General features: G+C 49.5%; 1 protein-coding gene and 1 long non-coding RNA gene across 3 annotated transcripts; one reads left to right on the top strand and one right to left on the bottom strand.

Annotated features, from left to right (window-relative positions):
• Positions 1-305: 305 nt before the first annotated feature.
• Derl3 (derlin 3) lies at positions 306-3,018 on the bottom strand. 2 transcript variants are annotated; one of them, XM_006999025.4, is made up of 7 exons: positions 2,864-3,018; positions 2,684-2,749; positions 2,525-2,598; positions 2,319-2,412; positions 1,757-1,952; positions 1,216-1,306; positions 306-1,112 (listed from the first exon to the last, which is right to left on the bottom strand). In XM_006999025.4, the coding sequence occupies exons 1-7, from the start codon at positions 2,954-2,956 to the stop codon at positions 1,040-1,042; spliced, it is 687 nt and encodes a 228-aa protein (XP_006999087.4). In that variant the 5' UTR covers positions 2,957-3,018; the 3' UTR covers positions 306-1,039. The 2 variants fall into 2 exon arrangements, with proteins under 2 accessions (XP_006999087.4, XP_015845693.3); XM_015990207.3 differs by having other exon boundaries at positions 2,684-2,746; positions 2,864-3,002.
• A 588-nt stretch (positions 3,019-3,606) lies between these two features.
• On the top strand, positions 3,607-12,551 carry LOC121824813 (uncharacterized). Its single transcript, XR_013046916.1, has 3 exons — positions 3,607-3,736; positions 5,163-5,268; positions 12,435-12,551. It is a non-coding gene; the product is annotated as an uncharacterized LOC121824813 (long non-coding RNA).
• Positions 12,552-13,094: the final 543 nt, after the last annotated feature.

Genomic DNA, 13,094 nt, shown 5'->3' on the forward strand with positions numbered 1-13,094 from the left:
CTACCCCCACCCCAAGCTCCTCATTCCCTTTGTCCTTGATTTGTGGTGTGGTATAGAATAGACATAGCATCCATCAAGGTGGCAGATGGGTCTGCACTTGGCAAACTGGGCGTGCGGGTTTGTAATTGAAGACAGTGATCCCAGTACCGCAGTTACAGTCTGCTACTACCCTCTCGGAGGGTGGGGTCCTCCTGGGGAGTGTTCTACCCCTCTCCCCGTACACCCCTAGAGCCTGCCTGCTTTGAGCACTTCCACGCAGCAACACAGCTTCAGCCCCCAGGTTTCACTATGAAATTGAGTCAGACTCAGTAGAAAACATTTTTGTTACCACAGAAATAACAAGCAGTGGTTGGGGGAATCCCATGCTGTTGGGCATCCAGGAGTAAGCCCCAGGGGAGCACATGTGGAGCAACAGGGAAAACTGGCCACATTGACATCCTCGGTTCAGATAGGTGCGGGTAGGAAGGACTCACAGGCCTTCAGCAAACGGAATGTCCCAGAACTACCTCTGCTACACACAGGGTTCTGCTAAGGTAGAGCTCAAGATCCTGGGCTCACTAGAGTGGCAGAGGACCAAACTTGTTCTCTGCACCTGAGCCCATGGGACTTTTGGGTCACCAGCCAGAGATGAACGTGAACACTTGCTTGCCTTAAAAGAGGACAGGGAGGCTAGGATAGGACGGGCATCAGCCCACAGGCACCCAGGCAGGATACCTGTAGACTGGGCATGATCCTGGGTGGTGAGGACTTGTTGCCAGTGCTCCAGCAAGGCACTGGCAGCATGAAGATGAGAACTGGAGGTCTGTATTAGTTGAGTTCCGAGCTGTACTAGGCATCTGTTGGCAGTCTTCACCCTCTCGGGGCCTCGTGTCCTACCATCTACAGTTGAGCAGAGATGCTACAGGGGATGTAGAGTGTTGCTGGCTGAGGCCCCAAGGTGGGCCCAGCCTTCTGGATGGGGTGCTGGGCATAAGAGAAGGTAGAACTCTGCCAGGAGCCTCAGGCTGACCAAGTGGGCTTACTGCTCCAGGGGCTGCACTCAGGGCTGTGGTTGCTCTTCCGGAAGGGGCAGGTAATTGGGGTCCTCCTGAGGGTCATCGAGTAGTAGCTTCCTGTGGGGAGGGGACAACTCGACTGAGCTGCGGTAAACACAAGTTTCCCCATGGAGTAGGTAGATTGCCCCCAAAGGAGGGAAAACAGTTGTCCCACACTCACAGAAAGCTGGGGGTCAGCAGCAGCCTCTTGCCTCCAGGCTGGTTGGGAAAGACATCTTCCAGGAAGTAGTAGATGTGGCCCACAACAATGCCTGCAAGAGAGCCGAAGGCTGGCAGAGGCCATCTTTCACAGCCCAGTATAGCCCCAGGTTCCAGAGCACAAGCACCCTGTTACCTGCCATCAGGGTGAGATCAGAACTGGCTTTGAAAGGCATAAAGGGGCCCAAAAGTGGACAGTACCTGGGGAGGGGGCAGGACTAGGGACCTGAGAAGACTGGAGGAGTAGGAACCAGGAAGCAGAAACTGTAACCACCCCCACGCAGGACCAACTCTGGTGTCTTCAGGTCAACCACAGATGCAAATCCTGTGGGCCAGCTGGACTGCTTGAGGGGCATTAAGAACATGACAGTTGGGACAGGAAGAGGAATTTGGGAGGTGCACGGGAGAAAGGTCTGGTGCAGGGGGAAGGGATGTGTGTGTGAGCTGCATACCCTGATGGGAGCAGCTGGCCTGAGGTGAGTGGGAAGGGTGGGCAGGCTCACCTAGCAGGTCTGTGAGGACGGAGTTGCCCAGCAGCATCGAGAAGCCCATGAGAGCCCAGGGCAGGAATGGTGCCTGGAAGTTGAGTAATCCAAAGAAGTTGACCCTCACCTGAGGGCTGCGACGGCTCCACACATAGACCAGCATGGCCATGAGGGCCTGTCCCAGGAAAAAGAGGCTGCCCAGGAATCCCAGCAGCTGGGCCAGAGTCAAGGTGCCCTGGAGCAGTTTGCTGCCCACAGTGCCTCCCTGGCTCTTTCAACAGGTTTCCTCATATCCCTGGTCTATTCCATATCAAGCAGATTCCCCCTCTCTGTGGCGTCCAGGTACCCAGGCTCCATCCATGACTGCTCCTTTCTCTGGCTCTTGCATTCACGTTTCAGAGCCTCAGTATTCTACCAGTCTATCCTATTTTCTCCCCGTTGTGCTCTGCAGAGACACTGATCTAGCTCTGGGGCATCTAGACTACATGGCTGCTAGGCCCTGAATGTTGGTCTCTTCCGGCCTGGGCACTTCATAGACAGAGGTGTCCCTTGGCCCAATAATAGCCTACAGGAAGGATACAGTCATAAGAACACCCCCGAAGAGAAACATGAAGACGAAGTCGGCCTTTCGACCACGGAAAGAACCCTCCTCCAGCATACGGCAGTAGCGGAACCTGCAACACTGGTATAGGAAGTGCCACGCGGACTGGGCCTCAGTTTCCCCGTTCCTAGCCCAGCACACCCCCCAATCCGACCTCACCACCCACCCCCGTGGCCCCAGGATACACGAAGAGCATGTTGAAGAAGAAGCCGAATCCCAGGGGCCCGAAGAAGAGGAAGGTGGTGATGAGCCTCCAGACCTGCAAAGAGGTGGGGGTGGCGGTGAGGCGCGGGGCTGGAGGGCAAGGGCCTGGCTGGCAGGTGTCGGAGTCGGGGCCACCTCACCTGGAACTTCCGGAACACCAGGTGCGGGTTGAAGTAGAGCTGGAAGGGGCTGAGGAGCTCCAGCTGCTGTGGGACGGGGAGCGTGTAAGACGCCAGCAACCAGCGACCTCCCTAACCCCCTCTGGCCGGCCAGGGACTGTAACCATGGCGCCACCACGCCCGCCCGGCCGGCCCGCTCACCACTGCGGCGGTGGTAAGGACGCAGGCCGCGGTGTAGGCCCGCGTCACCGCGGGCACCTGCAGGAAGCCCGCCGCCAGCCCCTGCCCAGCCATCGAAGTCCTAGGCGCGCGCGCGCCGGCGAGGCCGCGCTCTTAACCCGCAGCAAGCCCCGCCTCGTTCCCTAGTGGCCAATCAGCGTCGGAAGAGCCGGGCCTAGCACCGGAAAGCCAATGGGAAGAGGGAGCGGGAAGTCAGGTGTATCCAGGCGGCTGGCCAATGAGGAAGTCCCACGGTAGAGCACGTGGCGGTTGTTGTGGCTGCTATGGAGGGTTGTGGCCAATCAGAAATGATCGCTTGACAGCATCTAGAGAGGGACCAATAGCAAGGGCCCACGAGGTCGCGTGGCTATGGAAGGGGGCGGGGCTATGAGAAGAGGCGCAAAGAGACCGACCAGGGGCGGCCGAGACGCTGCGCCAGCCTCGGGCCGCTCTCCCGCCTGCTGCTGGTAACGCCCCTTTTAGCTTCTGAGAACCCAGGCCCGCTTCACCCCCAAGTCCCTAAAAAGTCAGGTCCAAGTAACGTTTGCGGACTCCTGTCGTGATCTTCCTGGGTGTGCGCCGTGGGGAGGACTCAGCCAAAGGTTCGGAGCCAGGCTGGAGCAAAAGGGCAGACTGGAGAGGGACTTGACATTTTGGTAGAAGAGAAAAACGCCACTAATCAACCATTTATTGAGGACCTACTGTGTGTGTTGGGTAGTCTGACAAACGCTGTGGATCCTGTCGCCAACAAAGACACTGTCCATTATGGTCCAATCAGTTCAGTACTACAACGACCTAACGCTGTCTAGACAGGGCCTTGATGGAAAAATAATACCAGAGGGATGGACCTCCGTGGTGAGTAAGGTGACCCGGGAAGCCTTTATAAGAAGGGGACATTTAATTGTCACTTCTAAAAGATCCCTGTGCTCAGTAGAAAGTTATACAAACAAAACAGTGACAAGCGCTGTCACGGTATGAAAAGATCTTCCTGTGGGTTTGTGGGGATTTATGTTCCCATAGCCGCTGTGGGAAACAGAAAAGCTAGTACTCAGATATTTAAAGTAAAACTATCACTGGCTGTGGTAGTGCACACCTGCATTCCCAGCACTCCAAAGGCAGAGGCAGGCAGATCTCTGTGTGTTCGAGTCCAGTCTTGTCAACATAGAGTTCTAGGCCAGCCAGGGTTACATAGTGAAACCCTATCTCTAAATAAATGAATATAAAATTTTCACATAGGCCTAAAACCCCAGTACCAAAAATATGGAGGCATAATAGTGAGTTCTAGATCATGACACCTGAGCTACATAACAAAATCCTATCTCGGAAAGCCAAAATAATAATAATTTCATTTTATTTAAATAAAACATAGAATTACTATATAACCCTTAGCAAGTCTACCCAGAAGAACTTAAAGAAATACTTTTGCAGGGCATGGTGTCACAGGCCTGCTTCAGTAACTACCTGGAGAGCCATTGGTGAGGAAAAGCTCTGGAAACTCCAAGTTCTAGAGAGCTAGAGACACAAGCAGCGCTGGGCACTGTTGGCCTGAGCTACCCTCAAATTCCCGAGTTCAAACTAAATCCCTGCCTCCCCAATAGCTGAAATAATAGATGTGCACCACACAGCCACTTACCCTGGAGGTCCTGTGAAGAGACAGGAGGTGATGGGAATGTCCCCGCTCCCAGAGGTCCCTCCTGTCCATCAGAGGGCCACCTTTTCTGAGGGGTTGAGTGTATAGGATCTACCCCTTACAACATTGTAAGTGAGCCTCCATCGAAGCTCTAAATAACCCCCGCTTCCCCCACCCACCCACCACCCACCACCCCCCCCCCACCCCCCCCACCCCCCCCCACCCCCCCCCCCCACCCCCCCGCCACAAGTGGCTAGATCCTTCGTTGGCCCGTGGAAGATTTTTAGCACCAAATTCTGAAACTTCACAACAACTGCGCTCAAGACCAGAGTGAAAAGGCAGCATACAGTTCAAGTAGGCTGGCTAAGGTCTATAGACTTCAGGACCAGCTATGTGGCCGGGCCCCTCTGGGCCTGGTTGCTGGATCCAGACTTTCCGGGAAAGTGCAGGCCTCTGGGTAGGATAGGTAGGAGGAGGAACAGCTTTTGTGAAGACCTTGTGAGGGCTGGTTTTGTGTCAGCTTGACCCAAGCTAGAGACATATCTGGGGAGAAAGAATCTTAATTGAGAAAATGCCTCTATAAGGATCCCTGGGCAGGCGGTCCTGATGATCCAGTCTAGGGGTCTTAATTGGGCTTGTTTTCTCTGCCAGCTAAAGAAACAAAAAGGCAGGAAAGATCTGGAGTGTGAAAGGTGGCAGCAGAGAATATCCAACACTGCAGACAGAATCAACAGTTGAACAACGGTGTTTATTAGAGGTGAGGAGACACGCGTGCAGCAGACACACAGAGAAAAACCAGGCATTGGCTAGACTCCTTGGTCGGCACACAGATAGGGAGAGAGGGGCTGTGGCCAGGTAATAAAGCTGGTGAGCTTCCATGATGGCCAGCTTCTTCCTCACCCTCCCAACTTGAGACAAAAGCCTGGCAGCTCTAAACAAAGGCCTTGTAGGCTTTTTGTCTCCCACCAGAAGACCCCCTGCTGATGGACTGGCCCAACTAGGCAAAGGATGGATCAGGACATGTCACACAAAAGTGTGTGTGGTCAATCACCCACCCTCATGGAAGAGACGTGGACATCCCAGTGGATACCCTCCAGATCCTGATCCAGGCCTATAACAGGGATATAAGCGTCTCTTTTTAGAATATTTTCGCTCTTACCAGGATGGCTGAAAGCCAGCAAGCATTAACTGAGTTCACTGCTGATGGAGGCAGAGGTCCCAAAAGACCAGAGGGGACAGGTTGAACTGGTGGCCGTTCGGCCTATATAGTGAGCCTTATAGAGTGAGTCTTATATAGTGAGCCTTATATAGGGGTCCAAGTTGCTGTAAGAATAACCCCAGGGAGGGAAAGGAGGGCTCTCTACTCAGAGGACCCTAAAAGGGTCCTGGGTCTCAGTACCGGATGTAAGAAAAAGGAGGCAGAGAAACAGACAGACTGGTTCTCAACAGGCTGAGACTGCTTTGTGGGAACATTGAGGGCTTAGTCTTTCTGTAGAATGAAGGTTGATCACACGTAGAGGGCTGGAGACAAGTGTATATACATCTGTGGGTAGCTTCCAGGCAGTTACAGCTATTTCTTGGAGTTTGACTGGAAGCAGAGTGTCTTGTTTTCCATACCCAGGCATATTGTTTCCGTGGGTGGAGCAGATTCATCAGGCCCGCACTAAGCTATTCTTTATGGCTAGTGGCTACTGCTTAGTACTGCCTGACTCAGTTCCTCATAACCTGAGGCTGTTACCCCACAAAAGGGATTTATCTGACATCGTACAATATTGTTAGGTCAAACGCAGAGATGGCCTAAAGATAGCCCAAGATAACTTGGCTGCAGATCTGCAATACCCCAGATCTCCACAGCCGTAGACATGCTAATCAGTCAGCCCTGCAGACTCTTTAACACAGGAGGTGCAGCTTCAGAACGGGAGTTAATGGAAAGATGCTCAGGAGAAGGATAAGACTTGCCCAAGCATAGATGCAGGCTTCTCAAGAGAGTTGTGCTTCCACATCCTAGCTGTAGTCGTATATAAATTTCAGCGGCTCTCAAGCCACATTCCAAACGGTTGCTAGGAAACTCCTTTTCTCTCTCTCCTTTTCCCAATTGAGATTATAGATAGCTCTCCAGGTTCCTTGGATAGGACTACAATCACTAAGATAGAACTAACTGTATGGGCCACGTGGAGGCCCACGATCAGGAAATTAAAGTCATCCTCAGCTGTGTAGTGATTGTGAGGCCAGTCAGGGTTACCTGAAACTATCGAAACCAAAACAGAAACACCATGGGTCACAAGGGTTGCTCACGGGGGTTAAGACATGTCTTTTACTGTGGATGAGGTTTCCTATGAGATGCTTAAAAAGATCGTGATTTTATGGGAAGGGTGGTGAGGAAGGCCTCTACATCAGTGAATCACGAAGTTGCCCCAATTTAACACACTTGTTTGAAACATCTCTATATAAAAGTAATATTGTTGGGGCTGGAGAGATGGCTCAGGGGTTAAGAGCACTGGCTGTTCTTCCAGAGGTTCTGAGTTCAATTCCCAGCAACCATGTGGTGGCTCACAACCATCTGTAATGGGATCAGATTCCTTCTTCTGGTATGCATGAAGACAGGGCATTTACATATATATGTAAATACATATACATAAAATACATGAATACATATTTTTTTCTTTTAAGGATTTGCTATTTATTTTATATATATGAGAGCTCTATCTGCATGTATGCCTTTATGCCAGAAGAGGGCATCAGATCCCACTATAGATGGTTGTGAGCCACCATGTGGTTGCTAGGAATTGAACTCAGGACCTCTAGAAGAGCAGTCCGTGATCTTAACCACTGAGTCATCTCTCCTGCCTGAATATTTTGTAAAAAGTAATATTGTCTCTTATGTAAGTGGCCACTCTCATAGCAAACAATTATTTGGTAATTCTTGATTGTCAGCTTTTGTTAGATTCCAGCCTGAGGGACTCCTTTTCCTTCCAATGTCTTTTTTTTTTTTTTTTTTAAGATTTATTTATTTATCATATATACAGTGTTCTGTCTGCATGTATGCCTGCAGGCCAGAAGAGGGCATCAGATCTCATTACAGATAGTTGTGAGCTACCAAGTGGTTGCTGGGAATTGAATCAGGACCTTTGGAAGAGCAGCCAGTGCTCTTAACCTCTGGGCCATCTCTCCAGCCCTCCTTCCAATGTCTCTTTAACTTTCCCTGTCTTGCCAGGCGCTGGTGGCACACGCCTTTAATCCCAGCACTCCGGAGGCAGAGATCCTGTCATGAAAAACCAAAAAAAAAAAAACCACTTTTCCTGTCTTTTTTCTATCCTGCCTCAATCGCACACATGTGACAGATAGGGTGTCTCCCGCGCCGCCCCGGCCCCTCCCCCCCCAATCTCAGAGGACTGACCATTTCCCTACTCTCTTCTTGGGGAGTCTGCTGAGAGAAGGTACTCATACACAAGGATGCAGGCTTCAGGGCCTCTGACAAAAGCTGGTGTAACTGCCATCCCAAGTCCCTGGACTCTCACCCTCCCCTCCAGATGTAAACTCAGCTCTAGTTTTAGAACAGCTACCATGGACATTGAAAGGACAAGTATCAGCACAGGACCCTGCTGAGGGCCGTGGGAGTATACAGCAAGTGACAACTAGTGTTTGACAAATCGACCCACCAGATGAATAACTCCCTGATGGAGAGCCCCTGGCCAAGCCGTGGTGGGGTCACTGGCTGTGAAAACCGGTTGTTTTCTGTCTGTAACTTTCTCATGTGCCACTGTTATGCTTCCCCATAAGGACAGCTGTGGGTGCTTTCCACAGCCCTTTGGTAGTGTGTTTTACATCTCTGGGCACACGTTCAGCTGTGGATTTCTGTTTAAGCTGTATAATTCTGATGAACAGAAGTATTACCAGAACATTCTTTACTGACACAGGAAAGTAACAGTATTCTCAGTCTCAAAGACAGCCTTTTACACATTTTTGCAAAGACCTTAGAACTAGTCCAAAACAGACTAAGTTGCCCCTACAGAACATACACAAAGACTAATGCCCAGGTGTTGTTTATTGCTAAATCAAGGCCATGCTGTTTACATCAAGACACAGTCCTTGCAATAGCTCCCTTTCTGCAGGTACCCTGGCCGCTCAAGGCTCAGTCAGTTGTTTATGTCTTGGACCCCTCACCAACTTAGAGCTATGTGCATGGGTCAATGTGACATTACTAGCCTAAGGGAAATTATGTGACTTATGTTGTATTTTGAGAATGGGTCAGGTCCTGAAAATGTAACTTATAATTGTCCAGAATTTGGCTGTGAGGAAGAGCAGCGGCGGTGTGGAGAGAGATGGCTGTGTAGAGCTATGTGTGAGCTGCTGCAGAATGTGAGTGAAGTGTGTGTGTGTGTGTGTGTGTGTGTGTGTGTGTGTGTGTGTGTGTGTGTGTGTGTGTGTGTGTGCTGAGTGAGAGATGAAGGAGAAGGAGAAGAAGAAGAAGCATGAAAGAAGTGTGAGGGAGCAAGTGGATGAAAGAGTGAGTGAGTAAAGAGAGAACAATGTAAAGTATGTGTGTGGAGTGAGTATGAGAGAGAGAGAAAGAGACAGAGAGAGAGAGAGAGAGAGAGAGAGAGAGAGAGAGAGAGAGAGAGAGAGAGAGAGAGAGAATTTCGAGCTGCTGCTACGTAGAGGAGCTGTGCCTAGGAACTGTGTGAAGTGCTGTATGGTGAGAGAGCTTTGTAAATGAGATGTTCAGCTGTGGCTGGGTGGAGATTTGTAACTGTGGAGACAAGGAAGATGAAGCTGTATAGAATAGAGATATAGAAGAGAAATGTATGTAAAAGATAGATGTGTAGACATGTGAAAACAGATGTAATGTGTATAGAGATGTATGGCTGTATGTATAAGACATGTAGTATTGGGGACTATGGGGTCCAGCCCCTCGATAGTCCCCTCCCAGGGTCCGGGAAGAATCTACAACCAGCTGATAACTAATCTTTGATGAAAAGAAATGAATCTGTGTACTCCTTAGTTCATGCACTTTATTATTCTGTGATAGTTCTCTCTCTACACAGCTTCTATTCTGCTCTCATGTCTAGCTCCTTTCTTGCCTGATTTCTCTATATTTATCTACTGTCCCCTCTAGGTTTGATCTTAATTCCTTCATCTAGTTCTGTCCCTTCTAGGTTCTCATCTATCTAGTTCTTTCCCCTATCAGCTCCTCTTCTGTCTCCTCTCTTATCTGGCTCTTCCTCATCTTGTTCTTCCCCATCTGGCTCTTCCTCATCTTCCATCTCGTTCCTCTAGTCCTCTCTTTTAGCCCTTCAATCTAGTTCTTCCCCATCTCATTTTGTTCCTCTCAAGTTCTTACCCATCTAGTTCTTCCATTCTCTTTTCTCCGCCCTGTGCCCTGGAAGTCCCGGTAAATAAAGGGAGGGTCCGAGCTAAATTGTGTAAAGCTATTACTTAACGTCCACCTCTCCTAGGCAGTGTCTCCTTGTGGAATTTACTGTAAGTCAGGAGACTTGCATGTGGGCTGTTATCATTGTTAATCCTCAGAAGTTGGGCACCCCCCTGGGCAGTGTCTCTTTGTGGAATTTAAGTCAGGAGACTTGTAGGTGGGCTGTTATCATTGTTAGTCCTCGGAAGTTGGGCGCCCACCTGGGTGGTGTTTCCTGTAGTCCTTGAAAGTGGCTAAGGGACATAATCTGATTCCAGAGAAAGCCTTTCCTGAGGCTGTTCTCCAAATACCTGGAATGTGTATGTCCAGAGAGTGCTCAGTCTACACTGTTAATCCTTCTTAGGGGAAAGTCAATTGGAAAATCTATGAAGGCACACATGATTTTCATAACAGAAGACAGCTGATATATAACAAGACAAGTAACACCAAAAACTCCTTGGAATTTGGCTTTCTCTGGAGGAATTCCATGATCTCTCCAGGTAGTGACTTTGCCATAACCAGCTGAGTTCTTATGATATATTCCTGCGGCCTGCAGCAATGTAGCTGTATGTGTAGAATATAGTTATGTGGAGATAGAAAGAGTCAGAGTGTAGCTGGATTTTTCTGTAGTCCTGCCTGGCCCACAGTCAGGACAAATCTTTCTAACCCACCAGTCCCACAGCCGCTCAGACCCAACCAAGTAAACACAGAGACTTACATTGCTTACAAACTGTATGGCCGTGGCAGGCTTCTTGCTAACTGTTCTTATAGCTTAAATTAATCCATTTCCATAAGTCTATACCTTGCCACGTGGCTCGTGGCTTACTGGTGTCTTCACATGCTGCTTGTCATGGTGGTGGCTGGCAGAGTCTCCCTCTGTCTTCCTGTTCCCTCCTTTCTCCTCTGTTAGTCCTGCCTATACTTCCTGCCTGGCCACTGGCCAATCAGTGATTTATTTATTGACCAATCAGAGCATTTGACATACAGACCATCCCACAGCATCAGAGACCATTCTTAAGATGAAAGAGAAAGTTAACATCAGAAAGCATGTGTGTTTTCTTATTTTACCAGTCAGATTGATAGAAACTTATTTCTAAATACTCTCAGATAAGAAAAGTCTAGCCCTCACTGCCTTCATGGATTTTCTTACATTACCCTGGAGGTGGCCTTGGAGCAAGCTCTCCAATAGGGCCCCCAAGACCAAGTTCTCAGCACAAAGGAGATTTATTTTCCCAGAGGGACAGAGGGCAGGGATAAGGGACAAAGACTGGAGATAGAGGACGAGGGAGAAGGGAAGGGAATGAAGAAAGGGAGCGGGGTATTTGTCCTGGATAGAGAGGATACAGACATGGCACATAGGAAAATGTTGGTTTAAAAAGGTACAAGGGGAGCTGGGCAGTGGTGGCACACGCCTTTAATCCCAGCACTTGGGAGGCAGAGGCAGGCGGATCTCTGTGAGTTCGAGGCTAGCCTAGGCTACCAAGTGAGTTCCAGGAAAAGGCTCAAAGCTACACAGAGAAACCCTGTCTCGAAAACAAAAACAAACAAACAAACAAACAAAAAGGTACAAGGGGAAACCCCATGTTAAGATGAGATGTTTAATTTTAATTGGGCATGTTAATTAGGTGAGCCAAAGGAGGAATCTGATTGCTGGACTTCAATACTTTGATAGCTGGACTTTGGTAGTCAGCCTCAGGAGGAGGAAGTGGCCAAATAAGGAACCGGACCTTGGGGGCTAGTTTTAGGAGTGTAATCTAACAGGTTTAGCAAGGCAGAGGGAATGGGGGAGAAGGGCAAGGCCTGCCAGAGCCATGCTTGAGTGGGCTATTGTCCCTTCAGTCATCTTTTTCCCTTCTTGTTCTTCTTGTTCTTGTTCTTGTTGTTCTTCTTCCTCCTCCTCCTCCTCCTCCTCCTCCTCCTTTTTTGTTCTCTTTTGTTGTGAGGGGCTCTCTCTGGGTACTCCTGGCTATCTGGAACTCACTATGTAGTTCAGGCTAGCCTGGAACTTCACAGAGATCCACCTGCTTCTACCTCCCAAGTGCTGGGATGAAAGACGTGTGCCACCATGGCCCCGCCACATTTCTCCTCCTAATTATGCTGGTTTTACATCTCCCCTCTGCAGTCAGCCCCACTGCTTAGTCCTCAGATATCAAAGAACAGCCAGGAGGTGACCCTCGGCCACAGGGCTGAGTTTATTTTCATTCTTTCTGTCTTAAGCCATTACGTTGAAAATAAGATCCAGAACTTGAGTGAACACTTGCCAGCTCCAGAGATGAGAGGAAGTTTGACTTTGGGTTCAGAGCTGCCCCAGGCCGTGGCCACCCCCATCTCCAAACCTGAACTGAGCTATCCAGAGGCTGTTTAACATCCATGGCTCGAGTCTGTCTGAGAAGTGTGTGGCATCAGCGGAACTTGGTATTCACAGAAGGTTTGGTACTGGCACACACAGGGACCTGAGGGTATGACATCTGTGCCCTGGGCCAGTCAACTCTTATCATGTCCCTGTTTTCCAGGTGAGCAAACAGAGGTCGGGATAGAGAGAGCATCAGTAAGAATTGTAAGAACCCCATTGGTATTGCCGCAGCCAGCCCTGTGTCTGTCCTGCTAGGCTTCACGGTGGCTCCCTACGTGCCTGATTAGCAGGATCTGCTATGTGAATGTTAAAAGGCCTTTTAATAAAAAAAAAAAAAAATCCAGTACCAGATATTGGGGTGAATGCTGAAAAGATCAGAGAGACAAAGGAACAAGCCATTGCCACGTCTTTCCTCTAGGACTCCTCAGCCTGGAAAAGCTCTAGCTGAAAAGGCTTCCTCAGCTGAAAAGCTCTAGGTCCTGTCTCTTCACACCTTTTGTACCGTTCTCCACTCAGTCATATTACTTCCTTCCTAGTGCTGGGATTAAAGGCGTGTGACTCCCAAGTACTGGGGTTAAAGGTGTGTGCCATCACTGCCTGGCTCTGTTTCTCTCCTAGACTGAGTCAATCTCATGCAGTCCAGGGTAGCATTGAACTCACAGAGATCCAGACAGATCTCTGCCTCTCGAGTGCTAGGATTAAAGGTGTGTGCCACCAGGTTTAATCTAGTGGCTTGTTCTGTTCTCTGATCTTCAGGCAAATTTTATTAGGTTACATAATATATCACCACAAGGATCTTCACCTTGAGTAGGGGGAAACA

Source organism: Peromyscus maniculatus, chromosome 21, assembly GCF_049852395.1.
Source record: "Peromyscus maniculatus bairdii isolate BWxNUB_F1_BW_parent chromosome 21, HU_Pman_BW_mat_3.1, whole genome shotgun sequence".
NCBI classification, from domain to species: Eukaryota; Metazoa; Chordata; class Mammalia; order Rodentia; family Cricetidae; genus Peromyscus; species Peromyscus maniculatus.